This window comes from Rana temporaria, chromosome 10 (assembly GCF_905171775.1).
Source record: "Rana temporaria chromosome 10, aRanTem1.1, whole genome shotgun sequence".
In the NCBI taxonomy this organism is placed as follows: Eukaryota; Metazoa; Chordata; class Amphibia; order Anura; family Ranidae; genus Rana; species Rana temporaria.
In genome coordinates, this window is record NC_053498.1 from 52,190,009 (window position 1) to 52,209,752 (window position 19,744).

A 19,744-nucleotide genomic window follows, 5' to 3' on the forward strand; every position below is an offset into this window, starting at 1 on the left:
AGACTTACCGGATCCATTCGTCCAAAGGGATTCCCCGCACGCGTCGTAATGATTTGACGCATGCGTGGAATTCCTTATATGACAGCGTCGCGCCCGTCGCCGCGTCATAATCGCGGCGACGGCGCGACACGTCATCGGCAGAGGATTTCCACGCGGATTTCAATGCGATGGTGTGTACACTCCATCCCATCGAAATCAGCGGAAATCTTTGAGAGGATTTATCCGTGGAAACGGTCCGCTGGACCGTATCTGCGGATAAATCCTCTCGTGTGTACGGGGCCTAACACTGCATACAACTTAAAGGCATTTCCTAAAAATTCGATTTGAATGTTTTTTTTTTTTTTCATGTTGCTGTTAAAGACACAATAAAGTAGAAGGCCTTCTATCTGTTGAATGGTATTTTGTAAAATTGTATGCGTTGATGCAACTCGTTTTATAAACATTGGATAGATGTTATGTATAAATATGGTGTAGTTATATGTAACCCATTCTTTTTACTGTGTATTGTATTTTTTGATAATTAATGTTTTTCTACTTTTTGTAAACTAATCGAATTAAACTTTGAATCTTAATGCAAACAATTGTTACTCTCTTATGCCTTTAAAGTCCCATTACAAAGGGGGAAACTGTGTTTTTTCGGAATTTTGTAAAATTACTTTTTGGCTTGCTGCTTGTTCCCTATGGCAGTGGCAAGCTCCGCTTCCTTCCTCCTTCACTTACCTCATCCTTCGATTTTGCTTTTAAATGTCTTTATTTCTTCTGAGAAATCCTCACTTCCTGTTCTTCTGTCTGTAACTCCACACAGTAATGCAAGGCTTTCTCCCTGGTGTGGAGTGTCATGCTCGCCCCCTCCCTTGGACTACAGGAGAGTCAGGACACCCACTAACACACAGCTACTTTCTCTATCTGCAACATAGAGAGCGTCCTGACTCTATAGTAGTCCAAGGGAGGGGGCGAGCACGACACTCCACGCCAGGGCCGCTATCAGGGGGGTACAGGCAGTACACCTGTAAGGGGCCCGGATGACAACCCCCCTTTTTTTTTATTAAAAAAAAACTTTTTATATTTTTTTTTATTTCTTTTATTTTATATTTATATATATATATTTATTATTATTATTATTATTATTAAAGGGCCCAGAGGGCCCCGGATGGCAACCCCCCCCCCTTTTTTTATATTATTTTATTACTTTTTATTTTATTTTTTTATTTATATATATATATATTTTATTAAAGGGCTCAGAGGTCCCCAGGGCCCCATGTTGCAAACCCCTCTTTTTTTTATTTTCTTTTTTTATAAATGTTTATTTTTTTTATTTTTGTTTATATATATATTTTTATTAAAGGGCCCAGAGGTCCCCAGATGGCAACCCCTCTTTTTAAAAATAAATAAATATATATTTCTTATATATATTTTTCTTTCTTTTTAAAGGGCCCAGAGGTCCCCAGGGCCCCGGATGGCTACCCCCCTTTTTTTATATATATATTTTTCTTTATTTCTTCTTTTTTTTGTAAAGGGCCCCCCGCTTCTCAATTCGCGGCATCACCCCCCCCCCCCCCCCCGCTTCTCTGCTCCAGGGGGCCCATGCCTGAAGCTGTGTAAGGGGCCCCATAATTCCTGATGGCGGCCCTGCTCCTCGCCAGGGAGAAAGCCTTGCATTACTGTGTGGAGTTACAGAACAGGAAGTGAGGATTTCTCAGAAGAAATAAGGACATTTAAAAGCAAAATGGAAGAATAGCTGCCTCAAATATGTAGCTGTATTATATTATAAGGGTATTGTAACGACTTGTCCACCACAGATATGTCACCTAAGGACTAGAAAACCAGTTAGGCATGTGTTTTTATTTGATCTGTGCACTAACCTCCTCATTCCTATTTTCCATCTAGTCAACAGGCAATGTCTGGATGACTCATGAAGAGATGGAAACATTAACGGCAACAACCAAACCTGTAAGCTGTCAACCTTTTTTTACTCTGTTCATCATCATTATTTAATTTTCAGTATCCATTTTTGTTTGTTAATGATGGTTGTTGGATAAAGCAAACCATACCTCTCTTGTGTGACTTTTGCATTTTTGGGGTATTCCAAGGCATTTTAAGGCAAACAGGGAGATATACAGGCAGTCCCCTAGTTACAAACATCCGACTTACAAACGACTCTTACTTACAAGTGGAGGGAGACAACAGGAAGTGAGAGGAAATCTCCCCCTAGGAAGGTTTTTATGGGAACAAGGTGTCTCCACTGATGCTTTATCACAAAGGCTTGTTTCCACAACAACCTAAAATTTTGAAAATCCAATTGTCATTGGGACAGGAGGTGAAATCTTCAGAACAGGGGCACAGACAGCAAAGCAAATGTTACAGGGGTGAAAACCCTTCCCTATGCTATCCAAAATGCTTAAAAATAGTTATTTTGGCTGGAGCTACACTTAAAAGATGTGTCTGTTCCGACTTACAAACAGATTCAACTTAAGAACAAACCTACAGTCCCTATCTTGTTTGTAACCCGGGGACCACCTGTAATACAATGCTCTGGGTCTGCCTTTGCAATCAATTTGTTATATGGAGACAGGTATCAGTGACCCTACATAGGAAGTCTCATTTGTGCCATTTATACCTCTGAACCTACATGAAAATGAAACATAGTTAAAACTCTCTTGAAGGTGCATACTCTGCTCCCCTCTGCATCTATTCTTTCTTCTCACTCACTGCATGTGCTTTAAATGCTTCTAATATATGTGTATGTTAATGTTGGCCTATATGTCTGCTGAACTAGTTCTTTTATTGCTGCTTGCTCACCACTTGACTTTCTGATTTGTTCTTTTTAACAACCTAACCACTGTCAGGAGACTAAGGAAATCAGCTGGGAACAGGTAGGTAGGTTTGTTATAAGGTTATCTCAAAAAGAAAATGAATTATTCTCGTCTAAATTGTTATTATAACTGCTCCTGATTGAGCGGATGGTAGGTGAAAGTATTTAGCAGTGTCACAGAACACCACCTACTGTTGTATGTGCATACTTTTACATGTAGTTGTGTTAAAAAACATGCTATATTTTGTGGGTTTACTTGTGGCCTTCAGTGTATCCAAAGGATTACAGACATACACAATAAATAAAATATAATGACTAAGAAAGGCGGAAGATACACACAATATGCCAGCCACATTGCTCACTAATATGCGTTGCAGTCATAGCAGTAGCACTGTACAAACATGTTGATCATATTGAGCTATAAATAATCATAGGAATGGCAATACATGTGAAATAATTTTCCATATACCCTTGTTGAATAAGGAAAGTGAAAATATCTATTAGAAAATAATTTTGAACCCACCATGTGGCTTTCTAACCAGAGATAATTGCGCCTTAGGAAGAAAATGTATATTACCTGTGCCAAGTTTCATTATGGTTTGCCATGTCTTGCATATAAAAACACTCAAAATAATGGTGACTGGGGTATAAATATACAGACCTCACAGAAATGTTTACAGTTTAACGCTTGGCAAGTATAAGCAAAGTACTTTAATCCAGTTATGTACATATTAAAACCATATACACAAATATTTTTTCATAATGGCATTTAGTGCACAGCAGCAGAGAGAGGTAGACCACAGTGAGCTAATCAGGCGCTGTTAATTTGTGGAGTGCAGTTGGTCGCAAATATAGCACTGAGATGACAGCATTAGACCCCTTTCAGACTGAGGCGTCTTTTTGTTGTTTTGTTTTTTGCGCTTTAGCGCTAGAAATAGCTGATAAAAAGCGCCTCCCATTCATTGCAGTGTGCCTTTTCACACATGGGTGATGCACTTGCGGGATGTTTTGCAAGCAGCATCTTTGGGGCGTGTTGGGAGCGCTGTTTCCCTGTGGTGTCAGAGGGGGCGGGGTCACCGATGTACGTCACCTGGTGGCCCTGCCCTCAGCTATATAAGAGCTGTCCTGGTGGGAGGCGCATCAGTAGCGCCTTTTTTTTTCTCTGTATCATGGATCTACAGATGGATGGATCGAGATGGATCTACATCGCTGGACTTGTCCCAAGCTGGCTCTTGGTTTATTTTTTTATTTTTGACACTTATTTGGGTGAAATGGTAGGGGTACAATGTGACCCATTACCAATTCACATAAGGGGGGGGGGGATCTGGGGGTCCCCTTGTTGAACTTACGTTCGACTCGAACATCGGGCTCATCCCTACTAACCACCTTATATACCAAACATAACTATGAACACCTAACCAATATAGTGCCAACATATAAAGCTAATATACTGTAAGTGTAATAACTGCTGGCATAAGAAAAGAGAAAACGATTGGAAAACTAGTTAGATCCTGGGAAGCCCATACCCATATATTGCTGCAAAAGGGTATTTAGGGTATTTACCGATCAGCTATTGTGGTATGTAATCACTCCAGATAATTTGCTAATTGTATGAAATGCTTTGTAAAGGTAGTGTGCAATCATGCACATGGCAAACAGGTTCACGAAAAATGATCAGGAAGTGTGCTTGGAATATTTTGGTGTGGGATCATTTTAATCGTTTTTAGGGGTTGGGATGCCATGTCTCTTTAATATTGCTGTAATATATAAATAAATAAATAAATAAATAAATGTTACATGTTTTACACAAGCAATCAAACTGATTGCCTTTTTTGAAGAGCTTGCGGTAGTTTCATATCTACGTTTATCTACGGTATCTATGTTTACCAGAACACAAGGTGGTGTGGTTCTAGATTTGTTTAATTCTGGAGCTTAACTGGGTAATAATTTGAGGAATATTTTCTCTTTTTGTTGATGAGGCTTACCTATCTTACTTTTTTTGATGAACAGATCCTGGCATACGGTGACATGAATCATGAATGGGTGGGTAATGACTGGCTACCTAGTCTCGGATTACCCCAGTATCGCAGCTACTTTATGGAGTCCTTAGTGGATGCCAGAATGTTAGACCACTTGAACAAAAAAGAGCTTCGAGGACAACTTAAAATGGTAGATAGCTTTCACAGGTCAGTACTATAACAGCCTGCTTTTGTTAAAGTGGAACTTTACTGAGAAAAGTAAGTCCTGATAGATCACATGCTGGCTCCTTTTGCAGGTATAGCTAAGTAAAACATTAAAAATAAGTACCTGTACTATTTAAAATTCAGTAATACACTGTCTCACCCTGCTCAGAACATGCTCAGTTGCTCTCTATTTTTTGGCACTGTGCTTAAAATGTATAAGCCTTTATGCTGAAAGCCTAAAGATTTTATTGGCAGCCTCCGGCAAGTAGAAACGGCAACAATGCTGGAGGCAATTTTATAGCACACACTCATTTTGGTAGCATAATTATTCATGTAGAATATATGTTCCTTGCTATAGAACAATATTTTCTATCAAGTTGTGGGTACAGTTTTGCTTTAACTTTATGTGTCTTTCCTATACTGAACTGAGAAAATACCATGCTTTGGGCAACACATAGTTTTTATTCATGCAGCCTTATAAATAAGGCCTAGATCTATTGCATACTAATGTATCCATATATAACACTATATAAAAAAAAAAATTTCAGGGGCATTTCTGTATTATTTTGGTATCATACTTTTAGGACAACAGCGACCATAATTTAAGAAGGGCACAGAAGGTGAGGTGGGGAGGTGAAGGTGGGGAGGTGAAAAAAACTCCTGCAAGCAGCATCTTTTGAGCATGTTTGAAGCACTAAGGCTACTTTCACACTGGGGCATTGGGGGGCGTCGGCTGTACATTTTTAGCAGCGATTTACCGTTCTTTTTGCATTGCTTTTCAACCGCTAGCGGGGCGCTTTTAACCCCCGCAAATGCCCAAAAAGGGTTAAAAGCACCTGCAAAGTGCCGCTGCAGCGACGCTTTGCTGGCACTTCAGCGGCACTGCCCATTGATTTCAATGAGCAGGGGTGCTGTAGGAGCGGTGTATACATCGCTCCTACAGTGCTTTAAAGATGCAGCTTGCAGGACTTTTTTTGGTGTCCTGCCAGCGCACTGCTCCAGTGTGAAAGTCTGATCGCTTTCACACTGGAGCAGTGCACTGGCAGGAGAGGAGAGGCTCTTTAAAGACGCTATGCAGGCGCTGTTTTAAGCGCTGTAGCACCTGTAAAGCACCTCAGTGTGAAAGGGTACTTTCACACTGGGGCGAGGGGGGGGGGCGTCGGCGGCAAAGCGCTGCTATTTCTAGCGGCGCTTTATCGTCATTTTTAGTGTCGCTTTTTGGGCCGCTAGTGGGGTGCTTTTAACCCCGCTAGTGGCCGATGAAGGGGTTAATAGCACCTGCAAAGCGCCGCTACTGAATCGCTTTGCAATCGATTCGGCTGCGCTGCCCATTGATTTTAATGGGCAGGGGCGCTTTAGGAGCAGCGTATACACCACTCCTAAAGTGCCTAACGTCCTGCAAGTGCACCGCTCCAGTGTGAAAGCATTCGGGCTTTCACACTTGAGTGACAGGAGAGGCACTTTACAGATGGTATTGTATGTAAAGCGCCTCATTGTGAAAGTGGCCTAAAAAAAGCGCCCCTTCCCTAAAAAGCGCTTCAAAAGTGCCTCAAAATGCCTCTTGCAGCAGTTTTTTGAGTCACCTGACCTTTGAACTCCTCAAAAGCGCTTGAAAACCACTGCAAAAGTGCTCAGCATTTTATAGGCAGTTTTTAAGCGCTTCAGTGTGAAAGGGGTCTTAAAGATGCCAATATTTTTTCCTGGACAGCCCTAATATATTTATACCATTAGAATATTATTCAATAAATACAGTTTTACTAAATTGGTAAAATTCTTTGATGTACACTTTACACTTTTAACTTTGCTGTTGGTGTTTAGGGTTAGCCTTCATTATGGTATAATGTGCCTGAAAAGACTGAACTATGACAGGAAGGATCTGGAGAGTAGGAGAGAGGAAAGCCAAAATCAAATTAAAGGTAAGAGAAACACAAAAAGTTCTTATCAAAGGCTTTTGCAGTATTTTATTAGATTTTTTTGATCTTTTAAACTTTATACCCAAAAACCCTTCTTCAAATAGAGGTCTTCCAGGTCTTGTAGAGTATTGTAGAGCATTAACTATTTGACCCCCAGGCTAATTCTGACATTTCTCTCATACATATAAAAATCTGAATTTTTTTTGCAGGAGAATTACTTAGAACCCCCAAACATTATATATTTTTAAGCAGGGACCCTAGAGAATAAAATGGTGGGCGTTGCAATTTTTTATGTCACATGATATTTGTACATTTTGGAAAAAATACACTTTAACCACTTCCTGTCCGGCCTATAGCAGAATGACCGCAGGGCTGTGGTCCTGTTATCCTTACTGGACGTCATATGACGTCTTTCAGGATAACATGCCTGCGTGCCCACAGGGCACGCAGCGTGGCAGTCGATGGTGCTGTGTGTCACTCTGACACACCTCATCAAAGTGCCAATCAGTGCCCATAAATGTGCCAATCAGTGCCCATAAATATGCCTATCAGTGCCCCATCAGTAATGCCTGTCAGTGCCCTTCAGATGGCAATCAGTAATGCCTGTCAGTAGTTCCTCGTCAGTGCTGCCTATCCAGTGTCATCAATCAGTGCCTCCTATCGGTGCCCATCAGTGCCACCAATCAGTGCCCATCAGTACCACCCATCAGTCTCCATCAGTGCCTCCTCATTAGTGCCCATCATTGCAGCCTATCAGTGCCCATTAGTGCTGCCTATCAGTGCACATCAGTGAAAGAAAAAAAATTACCTGTTTCAAAAATTTATAACAAAAAATTAAAAACCTAGTGGTGATTAAATGCCGCTGTCCCTCCCTCATCTCAATTGGCGGAAGGGGAGAGCCCGGGAAAGCGAGGGAAGGGGGAGAGAACCACTTTAAATCACAGATAAAACCGATACAGCGGCTATTTAGCTGCTCGGATTGCTTTTACATAATTCAGTTTTGCTGGCTGAAGTATTTCATTTTTGCAGCTCTTATTATTGGGTAAGTTTAAATGAAATGTATTACAAAGAACTACAAAAAATAACTACATAAAAAGTCTGTCTAATGGGAGTGGTGGTGTTTTAAATGTGACCAGGGATTTTTTTCAGGGGGAACTTGGGGGAACTCAGTTCCACCACCTCTGGCTCAGACCCTTTGGTGCCTGCTCACCACAATCACTTGTAAACACCGAAGTCTGCTTTCTATGTTTACAAGTGACAGCTCTGCACTTTGTGTGTAACCCCCTGAACTCTACACTCTATATGTAATGCAATCCTGGTATTTTATGCCCCTTTAAGACCCTTCTACTGTTTGTGAAATTTGAATGGGGTTGTGGTTGGGTTCCTGGACCTATTTTTTGAGGAAAAAAAGCTCTGAATGTGACACATACTAGTTCTGGGACAGTAAAGCTATTCGCAAGTCACTGTCCTGGAAATATGTAGTAGTATGAATTCCTTGAATTAGGAAAAGCCATTTGCAATAATATCTTCTGTATTCTCCTGCAGATGTCATGGTCTGGTCCAATGAACGGGTAATGTGCTGGGTTCAGTCTATAGGACTGAAGGAATATGCTAATAACTTGCATGAGAGTGGAGTACATGGAGCCCTTATTGCGTTAGATGACACATTTGACTTTAATGATCTAGGGTTGCTGCTACAGATCCCAACGCAGAACACACAGGTTAGTGTATTGGACTTGCCGCTTTTGATTGGTGTGTGTAAAGCAGAGCATTCATTAAAAAATGTATGGAGGCTTTATAGCATCACTGGAAAGATCATACCAGATTTAAATTTAAATGGTTGGTAATGGGTAGTAAATACAATACATAGTATTAGGCACCCGTTATGTTCTTGACAGTATAAATGCTGATGATACACGTTACAGGGGGCCTGCATAAAGTATATGTAAATCCAATCGCTTCAATCTCAAATAAGCATGGTAATGTGATTTCAAAAGTAATTTTTTAATCATTTTAAAATATGCAGCATTCTTTAAAATAATGCTGGTGACCCAGCTTTAAAGGTTATTTTTCGAACACATTCTGAGCTTAAGAAAGGACCCAGCCTCCATGTTGTGCTTTTTCGATGACAATTTGTCACATGGGCTTCCAGTGGAGATTACAAGTAGTCACTTCAACACACATTATTCAGGCAGGGGTTTCTGATAAAATTGATCATGAATGCTTGGAGCCTATGTACACCTGGTATAAATACCTTGAACCAGCTTTTCCGATTGGAGCTACGTCACTCCCACTGTCTGCCTACAGTGCAATATATGTGCCTCTCTACAGATTGCTATGTTACACGCAGTGCCCTGTGAGATGCCAGAGTGGCAGAGAATAGCAATAGCATCCTCAATCATTTTTATCAAGGACAAAATGTGTGGGCAGGTTCCTTGTGGCATCTGCTATTTGTAAGCTTGAGTCATTTTGAATTTGAAACATTGACAGGCTACCTTTAAAGACACAAATAGGTTAGCATATGAATTCCAATTCATTATTTATGACATACAGTATATACATTGGAGTATATCAAAGGTTGGTTGAGTTCAGGATGTACAGTGTTGTCTGCATGAATCTCCAATCTGTAACAGGTTGAATCTTTAACTTCCTCTGGATTGTTTGATAATGATGTTTCTTTTGATCTTTTGTTGACAGGCTCGACAAGTGTTGGAAAAGGAGTTCAGTAGTATCATTTCGATGGGGACAGAGCGACGACTGGATGAGGTCAGCAATGCACACAATCTCTACATATGTAAATGAGTATGGTTATTAAATGAGTATGGTTGTCAAATGAACAAACAGTGAGGGTTATTTACTAAGGCTAGAGAGTGCACAATCAGGCTCACTTCTGCATAGAAACCAATCAGCTTCCAGGTTTTATTGCCAAAGCTTAACTGAACAACCTGAGGTTAGAAGCTAATTTTTTTTTTTTTTGCAGAAGTGAGCCTGATTTTGCACTCTTTGCAAACCCTATTGCCTTACCCTTTCTAGAACTACAAGTTGTAGTCAAAATTGTCATTTTATTTATTTATTTGTAATTCCCTTGAAGACTCCATCTTGAAGTCCATCCTTTTCTTACTTCGTGCACCCTCAACCCCACCACAAAGTAAGTTTTACAAATTACAATATTGCATTGCATTGCAACTATAAAAAAAAATCATTTGCAGGTACGTTTGATGTTTAAGCCATGCTAGTGAAAATAGTTGGGACTTAGGTCTTCCTACTTATGTTGAGGTTGTTCCCTCTACTCCTGTTTTCCTAATCATAAATTAAGGGACACATGATTAAGTATATAAGTACATTGTGTTATGCTGCTGCATTCAGGAAACTGGAAAAACAAAGCTGTAAGGACAGCCCAGTATAACTCCTACTCCCAGCCTGTCTGTTTTTTGCTAGTGGTTCAGTCCTTTGAGACTCCTTCCTTGCTTACTCCCCAAGACTAATCCAAAAATAGTCATATAAATGGGACTTTATAGGTGCCAAACAGCAACAACAAATTAAAATCTCCCTCTTTAGTTTCTACCAGAGAAGGGAGATTGTAGCTTGCAATATTTACTGCACATCCAGTTGTAAGGTAGCAAATATTTCCTCTGTTCTGACAAAGCTGACAGCGAAACACGTTGAATTGCAATACACTTACTCTGTTTTGGCAAAGCCTTATGTAGTAAATGCAATATTAAAGTTGTGTTTGTATGAGGACTACTATCTCCAGCAGGGACGGATCCAGAGTCTAGTCTTGGAAGGGGCACTGCCAGAAAATATGTTTTTTGGGAGGCAATTTATCAGGAAAATGTCTGGTGTTGGCGCTTCATCCCGGCACCATGGTTGATATGGTGTCAGGATGATTGAAGCGCATTTTCTTTATTGTACACTACAGGACACAGAGCCATATTCATTACATAATGGGTTGTATGGTCACCAGAGGTGATTGGACACTGGCACAATCAATCAGAGACTGTTCCCCTCCATATAGCCCCTCCCATCAGGGGAGTACCTCAGTTTTTTCGCCAGTGTCTAAGGATTGGACGCGTGGAGATGTGCTAAGGGAAGCTCGACTAAGGAGCCCTCTGGGGGCTAAAGGAGCTAGACCATCGGGTCCATCCAGGATGCTAGAGTTTTACCCCTGAAAATGGATGAGATCCGGGCCTCACGCATGAGGCATCACCTGTAATGTCTCTCTCTGGAGGACTGGGCTCTGAGGTTCCAGCACTTTCGCTATTGCAGCTAAAAGTGTATGGGAAAAAGGTGGAAATAAGGGCCGTCTAATTGAGCCACCCCCACTGCGCGTAACTGGAGAATATAAGTGAAAATATAGTGATATTGATAATATAAATAAATAAATTAATAAATAAATATATGTGAGCTGCTGCTCTAAAAGTTAAACAATCAAAATGTAATATGCAAATACAGTGCTACCTGATGTGAAAAAAGGTATCAAATGTGATATTAAGCAGCGCTCAAGAGAATAAAAAAAAAAAAAAAAACACACATATAATATTGCTAGACTATTAAGTGAAAAATAATGAGTGGTCCACCCTCTATGTGAAACAATATATCAGTGTCAAAAAATAGGTGTCAATAATACACCCAAAATAACAGGTTGGCAAAAAAAATCCATAAACTGATTGTGTGAACGTAAATGAAGTTCATAGATGGAGAACAGAAGAAGTCCCTTCACGATCTTCAGACAGTGCTTTCACCACACCACAGTGACTGCGTGATTTCACCACCCATCAGAATGCAAACTCACCACAATAAATAGCCTGACACTCTCGTGTTAAGGCACACAGGCTTTTTAACTGAACCACTCAGTTTAATTGATGGAACTCCCTCTTTGGAAACTGGAGCACTCAGTTAAATAAATGGAGATCCGTTGGAAAAAGGAAAAACTCCAAGATGACAGCCACATGTATAATGAAGAGAGAGAGCACAATAGTGTGATATTGCAACACAACTTTTAATAAAAACACTAAAAATCTCCCAATAGATGCACTCACAAAAATGACTCTTGTCATAAGCAGTGATTAAATCCAAACATCACACGGTGTAAACACAAACGAAAATTTTCCTCCAGGTGAACCAGTGGTCACGGCGGACCAACAAATAGCCCAGGTTTACTCACAGCCCTATGAAGGTGTACTGGAGTCGCTCTTCAGATGACTATATTGGTGACAGATGGACCGTTCCACGCCCGACCAGTTCAGTTTAAGGTATGCGGTTGTAACTTAGTACCCACGCCCCGACATGTTTCATCATACTGATTTAATCATGGGGATGCTTACCAGATGTCACATGCCGCTATATGTAGCTGCCAAGTTCCCCCCCTCACTTGCACATTGGTGCACGGCTTCCGTTCATTACAAGCATCAGCTGTGTGGACAAACGTCCCACTCAGCTGTGCTGGCATGCAAGTGTGCAGCTCTGACCAAACAGAGCAGCATAATCATGTGTGCGAGGTGGAGGCCCCCAGTGGTGACGTCGGTGTACTACACCTAATCACACTGCCTGTATTCAATGAGGTGTCCATCACCAGTGGTCAAACTGGTGTATGACACCCATTCCCACTGCCTATATTCGATACAGTGTCTAACCCCAGTGGTGAAACTGGTGTATGACACCCATTCCCACTGCCTATATTCGATACAGTGTCTAACCCCAGTGGTGAAACTGGTGTATGACACCCATCAAGCATAGAGTGTACTGCAAACTGAAAGAAGGGGGATATCCCTCTAAGAAATAACTAACAGCCATTCGGGTGTCCCCATGACCACGAGTCACCTCCAGGTCTATACAAACACGATCTAACAGTGTAAAGTCAGAAACACAAAGTACAATTTCTCTCATTAATCTAAAGTGAGAGCATACTACATGGTTATATGAATCTAAAAAAGAATATATATTATTCCATAATCTAAAAACACATAATCAACCATAAATATATATAAAACTGAATTAAATACATATAGTATAGGCGGTATTCCTAAAATTATATTGAAGAGTTGCATATATTATTATCCATCATAAAATTTCAATAAAATGGTGGTAATCAAAATGAATTTTATTTTTATTTTATCTTTTTTATTTTTTATATATATATATATATATATATATATATATATATATATATATATATATATATATATATATATATATATATATATATATATATATATATATATATATAAAAATTATTATTTTTAAAAAAGATTTTATAAACTGGAAAACGATTTTACACTGGGGCATGTACTTTGAACGAGATATACATAAATATGGGCAAATTTAGACATGCAATGGTTCAAATTAAAGTGGGTGAACTTCATCATCTCCATATGCATGGCATAACAAAAATTTAATTATATAGTCATACAGAGCCCATGATCATAGTGGGTGGCCCAGTTGTCTGGCCCCCTTGTAACAACATAATTCATGACCATACTATATATATGTACACCTTAAAACCTGCTCCTAGTCTAAACATTACTGATGAAGCAGTTCACGTCCAACTCTATGTTAAGGCCCCTCGGAAATTGACTTTTTAAAAGAAAGATCCATTGAGTTTCTCGCTGCGATAAATCTCTCACCCTGTTTGAACCTCTCCATGAAGGGTGTACGCAGTCAATGCCACAGAACTGAGCTAACGAAGGATCTTGGTTATGTTTTTCCTTAAAGTGGACTGACACACTGTGGTAATCAAAGCCCTTCTTTATGTTTGCCAGGTGTTCAGCCACTCGTATCCGCAATAACCTCTTAGTTCTTCCTACATAAAGTAGTCCACATGGGCACCAAATCAAATATACTACATGAGAAGAGTTGCAGGTGATAAATTCTTTAATAGAGAAAATCTTCCCATCACTGCTCGTGACCTGTTGTTTTCCTCTATTGCTTATCTGCACAGTTCTGCAACAAATGCATTTCCTGCACGAGTAGAACCCCTTGAAATCTATTCTGAGGGCCTGCTGATCTGGGGGATCTAGAATCTTGCGGACCACCTTGTCGCCGAAATTAGGAGCCCTCCTATAGATGAATCGTGGTTGACTCGGAAGTATTTCGGCAAAGTGTCTGTCCTTCCCCAGGATGTGCCAGTGATTCTTGATGATAGCCTCTACCTCCCTGTATTGGGCATGAAACCCAGACAGGAAGCCCCATTGGTGTTGGTTATTATTTGGCTGTTCTACCTTCTTCTCTAAGCATTTTTCTCTAGGGATAGCAGCAATTTCTTCAATCATTGTGTTCAGAGCTGGCTCATCATATCCCTTCTGAACAAATTTATTCTTCAGTGTTTGTGCTTGTGAGAGATAATCGTTGGCATCTGAGCAATTGCGACGAACTCTTAAAAATTGCCCCTTAGGGATATTTTTAATCCATGCTGGGTGGTGTCCACTATTAATGGACAAATAACTGTTACGATCAGTTGGCTTGAAAAAGACTTTAGTCTTTAGTTTATTTGCTTCTCTTTGAATAGTGACATCCAAAAAGTTGACCATATTTCCGCTAATTGTATATTCCAATTTAATGTTGTTGGGATTACTATTGAGGAGGAGGAACTCACAGACCAGGAACAACAAAGGAGGAGACAAGCATGTCGTTCCGAAATTTCCGCAAAGAGGACCAGAAACATATCAAAGAGAAGACGTGGATGCAGGGCAGGCCGAAGGAAACAATCCCAAAAAAAGAATGAGGGAGGTGGAACCACAGGAATATACAACCTGAGTAAGGTGACGTTGAGCCCGAAAGAGCTCAATATCCTCAACACGGGTTTAAAGTGTGCTCCTAGAAGAACAATGAATAAATTTGACGTCTATATAGACACACACAAATTTGTCAGGACTCTGAATTTGAAAAAATACTTCTTGAGCCACCCTGTCACGTCTTCTATGAAAAGTACCATTGTGGCAACGAAAGTTGACAGTGGACTCAAGAATAAATCCTTATTTAATCCTCAGATTTCCAATAATCATTTTATAGAGGTTTTTAAACAGTTGGTACTCAAAGACATTGAGGAATTACCTGTGAAGAAGGGTGTGAATCCCCGCTATATTAAAGAAGGTATTGAATCTTTGGAGGATAAGAAGAATGTTGTGATCCGACCAGCGGACAAAGGGGGAGGGGTGGTGGTCCTGGATAAGGAGTTCTACTGCACCCAGTTGTCCAATATGCTGAGCGATACTTCTACATATAGAAAACTAGCATCAGACCCTACCGAACCATACAAGGTACAACTTGATGCGTTGGTAGATTGGGGCTATCATACTGGGGCTTTGAATCTGAAAGAGAAAAAGTACTTAGCTCCCTCAGCGTGTAGGATACCGGTGATCTACACTTTGCCTAAGATCCACAAAAATGAAATTATCCCACCTGCCCGACCAATAGTTAACGGGATTGGATCAGTCACAGCCAGATTGGGAGAATACCTTGACAGATTTCTCCAACTGAGTGTTTGCACAACCAAGGCGTATCTGAAAGACACCACCGACCTGCTACAGTCCCTAGACAAAGTGAGCATCAGACCTGAAACAGACATCTTTTTGGTAACAGCTGACGTGGCATCACTGTATACCATTATTCAGCATGATGATGCGGCACTGGCGTTGAACTGGGCACTTAGCAGGAGGGATGATATACCGCATACTCAGAAGAAATTTATGGGACATGTATTAGAGTTCTGCATGTCCCATAATTATTTCTGGTTCGATGGCTCCTTCTTCTCCCAGCAGGTTGGCGTGGCTATGGGGGCAAAGTTTGCCCCCAGCCTCGCCAACCTGTTCATGGCTGAGTGGGAGGACAGGCATGTTTTTCATAACCGGAGACCCCAATTATTATTTTATCGGAGATTTATAGATGATATTTTATTTATATGGGAAGGATCGCAGCAAGATGCACTAAAGTTTCTGGAAGACCTCAATAGTAATCCCAACAACATTAAATTGGAATATACAATTAGCGGAAATATGGTCAACTTTTTGGATGTCACTATTCAAAGAGAAGCAAATAAACTAAAGACTAAAGTCTTTTTCAAGCCAACTGATCGTAACAGTTATTTGTCCATTAATAGTGGACACCACCCAGCATGGATTAAAAATATCCCTAAGGGGCAATTTTTAAGAGTTCGTCGCAATTGCTCAGATGCCAACGATTATCTCTCACAAGCACAAACACTGAAGAATAAATTTGTTCAGAAGGGATATGATGAGCCAGCTCTGAACACAATGATTGAAGAAATTGCTGCTATCCCTAGAGAAAAATGCTTAGAGAAGAAGGTAGAACAGCCAAATAATAACCAACACCAATGGGGCTTCCTGTCTGGGTTTCATGCCCAATACAGGGAGGTAGAGGCTATCATCAAGAATCACTGGCACATCCTGGGGAAGGACAGACACTTTGCCGAAATACTTCAGAGTCAACCACGATTCATCTATAGGAGGGCTCCTAATTTCGGCGACAAGGTGGTCCGCAAGATTCTAGATCCCCCAGATCAGCAGGCCCTCAGAATAGATTTCAAGGGGTTCTACTCGTGCAGGAAATGCATTTGTTGCAGAACTGTGCAGATAAGCAATAGAGGAAAACAACAGGTCACGAGCAGTGATGGGGAGATTTTCTCTATTAAAGAATTTATCACCTGCAACTCTTCTCATGTAGTATATTTGATTTGGTGCCCATGTGGACTACTTTATGTAGGAAGAACTAAGAGGTTATTGCGGATACGAGTGGCTGAACACCTGGCAAACATAAAGAAGGGCTTTGATTACCACAGTGTGTCAGTCCACTTTAAGGAAAAACATAACCAAGATCCTTCGTTAGCTCAGTTCTGTGGCATTGACTGCGTACACCCTTCATGGAGAGGTTCAAACAGGGTGAGAGATTTATCGCAGCGAGAAACTCAATGGATCTTTCTTTTAAAAAGTCAATTTCCGAGGGGCCTTAACATAGAGTTGGACGTGAACTGCTTCATCAGTAATGTTTAGACTAGGAGCAGGTTTTAAGGTGTACATATATATAGTATGGTCATGAATTATGTTGTTACAAGGGGGCCAGACAACTGGGCCACCCACTATGATCATGGGCTCTGTATGACTATATAATTAAATTTTTGTTATGCCATGCATATGGAGATGATGAAGTTCACCCACTTTAATTTGAACCATTGCATGTCTAAATTTGCCCATATTTATGTATATCTCGTTCAAAGTACATGCCCCAGTGTAAAATCGTTTTCCAGTTTATAAAATCTTTTTTAAAAATAATAATTTTTATATATATATATATATATATATATATATATATATATATATATATATATATATATATATATATAAAAAAGATAAAATAAAAATAAAATTCATTTTGATTACCACCATTTTATTGAAATTTTATGATGGATAATAATATATGCAACTCTTCAATATAATTTTAGGAATACCGCCTATACTATATGTATTTAATTCAGTTTTATATATATTTATGGTTGATTATGTGTTTTTAGATTATGGAATAATATATATTCTTTTTTAGATTCATATAACCATGTAGTATGCTCTCACTTTAGATTAATGAGAGAAATTGTACTTTGTGTTTCTGACTTTACACTGTTAGATCGTGTTTGTATAGACCTGGAGGTGACTCGTGGTCATGGGGACACCCGAATGGCTGTTAGTTATTTCTTAGAGGGATATCCCCCTTCTTTCAGTTTGCAGTACACTCTATGCTTGATGGGTGTCATACACCAGTTTCACCACTGGAGTTAGACACTATCGAATATAGGCAGTGGGAATGGGTGTCATACACCAGTTTCACCACTGGTGATGGACACCTCATTGAATACAGGCAGTGTGATTAGGTGTAGTACACCGACGTCACCACTGGGGGCCTCCACCTCGCACACATGATTATGCTGCTCTGTTTGGTCAGAGCTGCACACTTGCATGCCAGCACAGCTGAGTGGGACGTTTGTCCACACAGCTGATGCTTGTAATGAACGGAAGGCGTGCACCAATGTGCAAGTGAGGGGGGGAACTTGGCAGCTACATATAGCGGCATGTGACATCTGGTAAGCATCCCCATGATTAAATCAGTATGATGAAACATGTCGGGGCGTGGGTACTAAGTTACAACCGCATACCTTAAACTGAACTGGTCGGGCGTGGAACGGTCCATCTGTCACCAATATAGTCATCTGAAGAGCGACTCCAGTACACCTTCATAGGGCTGTGAGTAAACCTGGGCTATTTGTTGGTCCGCCGTGACCACTGGTTCACCTGGAGGAAAATTTTCGTTTGTGTTTACACCGTGTGATGTTTGGATTTAATCACTGCTTATGACAAGAGTCATTTTTGTGAGTGCATCTATTGGGAGATTTTTAGTGTTTTTATTAAAAGTTGTGTTGCAATATCACACTATTGTGCTCTCTCTCTTCATTATACATGTGGCTGTCATCTTGGAGTTTTTCCTTTTTCCAACGGATCTCCATTTATTTAACTGAGTGCTCCAGTTTCCAAAGAGGGAGTTCCATCAATTAAACTGAGTGGTTCAGTTAAAAAGCCTGTGTGCCTTAACACGAGAGTGTCAGGCTATTTATTGTGGTGAGTTTGCATTCTGATGGGTGGTGGAATCACGCAGTCACTGTGGTGTGGTGAAAGCACTGTCTGAAGATCGTGAAGGGACTTCTTCTGTTCTCCATCTATGAACTTCATTTACGTTCACACAATCAGTTTATGGATTTTTTTTGCCAACCTGTTATTTTGGGTGTATTATTGACACCTATTTTTTGACACTGATATATTGTTTCACATAGAGGGTGGACCACTCATTATTTTTCACTTAATAGTCTAGCAATATTATATGTGTGTTTTTTTTTTTTTTTTTATTCTCTTGAGCGCTGCTTAATATCACATTTGATACCTTTTTTCACATCAGGTAGCACTGTATTTGCATATTACATTTTGATTGCAGCTAAAAGGCCTGGTCTTTTACAAGGCCCAAGGAAGAGGTCTCCTTTAAATAGGAACCCATACCCCTGAAAGTTGGCACACAAAACCCACCGAGATGGGGGAAGATTGGTACTGTCTGTAAAATCAGCAGGAACTTTTTCAAGAATTTTAGAGGGGTGCCTTCTCAAATTTGGCCACTAGAGGGAGTAAAGAGCTGAGTTTACTCACCTCACTCCATAGACGTGTCAGACCCACAGGCACGCTTTCTGTTACAGAGCTCTGCTGACATGGCGCCGTTCCTCTCTTTCCAGCGACCTGATAAGAGGTCTGTAAAGCATGGAGAAGCTCTCCATGCTTCCAGGCATGCCGCCTCAACAAAATTAGGTCACGCGCGCACGGAGGCACGCTTTATCTGGAGAGGGCGGAAGTAGCCGGGAGCGCGCATGGGCGCGCGCGCCGAGATTTAAAAGATGGAGCCCAGATAGGGGCCATAAAGCAGCCAGAAAGCCAGCAGCCCTCCCTTGGGACACAGCAGCAGTTTTTCGTGGGACACGTAAGCTCTATGTGGTTGGTGGGCATTACCAAAGAGAGACACCTACTCTTTGCATGAAACTGTGTGTTTAAGTTGCATACTTGATGTAAATTGCTAAACTGAGCACAGTAATATATGCATCTTGGTACCTTGGCTTGTTGCTTTGGAAATTTGCCTATACAGGAGGAACCATTACCACTATCAGGAGTTTCTCCAGTGGCACCTGGGCCTGTATATGTCACTTTTGCGCCAGCCATGGAGAGATTAGAGGAAAAGATTGCGACTTTAATCGCTAAGTCCTCACAAAAGGACAAGAAGCGAAGCAGATCTCCTTCCTC

General features: G+C 40.6%; 1 protein-coding gene across 4 annotated transcripts in view; it reads left to right on the plus strand.

Moving 5' to 3' along the window:
- PPFIA3 (PTPRF interacting protein alpha 3) overlaps positions 1 to 19,744 on the plus strand; it is a 624,634-nt gene that overhangs the window by 579,052 nt on the left and 25,838 nt on the right. For 3 of the 4 annotated variants that reach the window (XM_040327613.1, XM_040327612.1, XM_040327614.1), the window contains 6 exons: positions 1,888 to 1,950; positions 2,847 to 2,873; positions 4,823 to 4,998; positions 6,814 to 6,911; positions 8,454 to 8,629; positions 9,606 to 9,674. In XM_040327613.1, coding sequence (XP_040183547.1) covers positions 1,888 to 1,950; positions 2,847 to 2,873; positions 4,823 to 4,998; positions 6,814 to 6,911; positions 8,454 to 8,629; positions 9,606 to 9,674 — 609 coding nt within the window. The remainder of the gene's footprint in view (positions 1 to 1,887; positions 1,951 to 2,846; positions 2,874 to 4,822; positions 4,999 to 6,813; positions 6,912 to 8,453; positions 8,630 to 9,605; positions 9,675 to 19,744) is intronic. The other variant, XM_040327615.1, reaches the window with a different exon arrangement.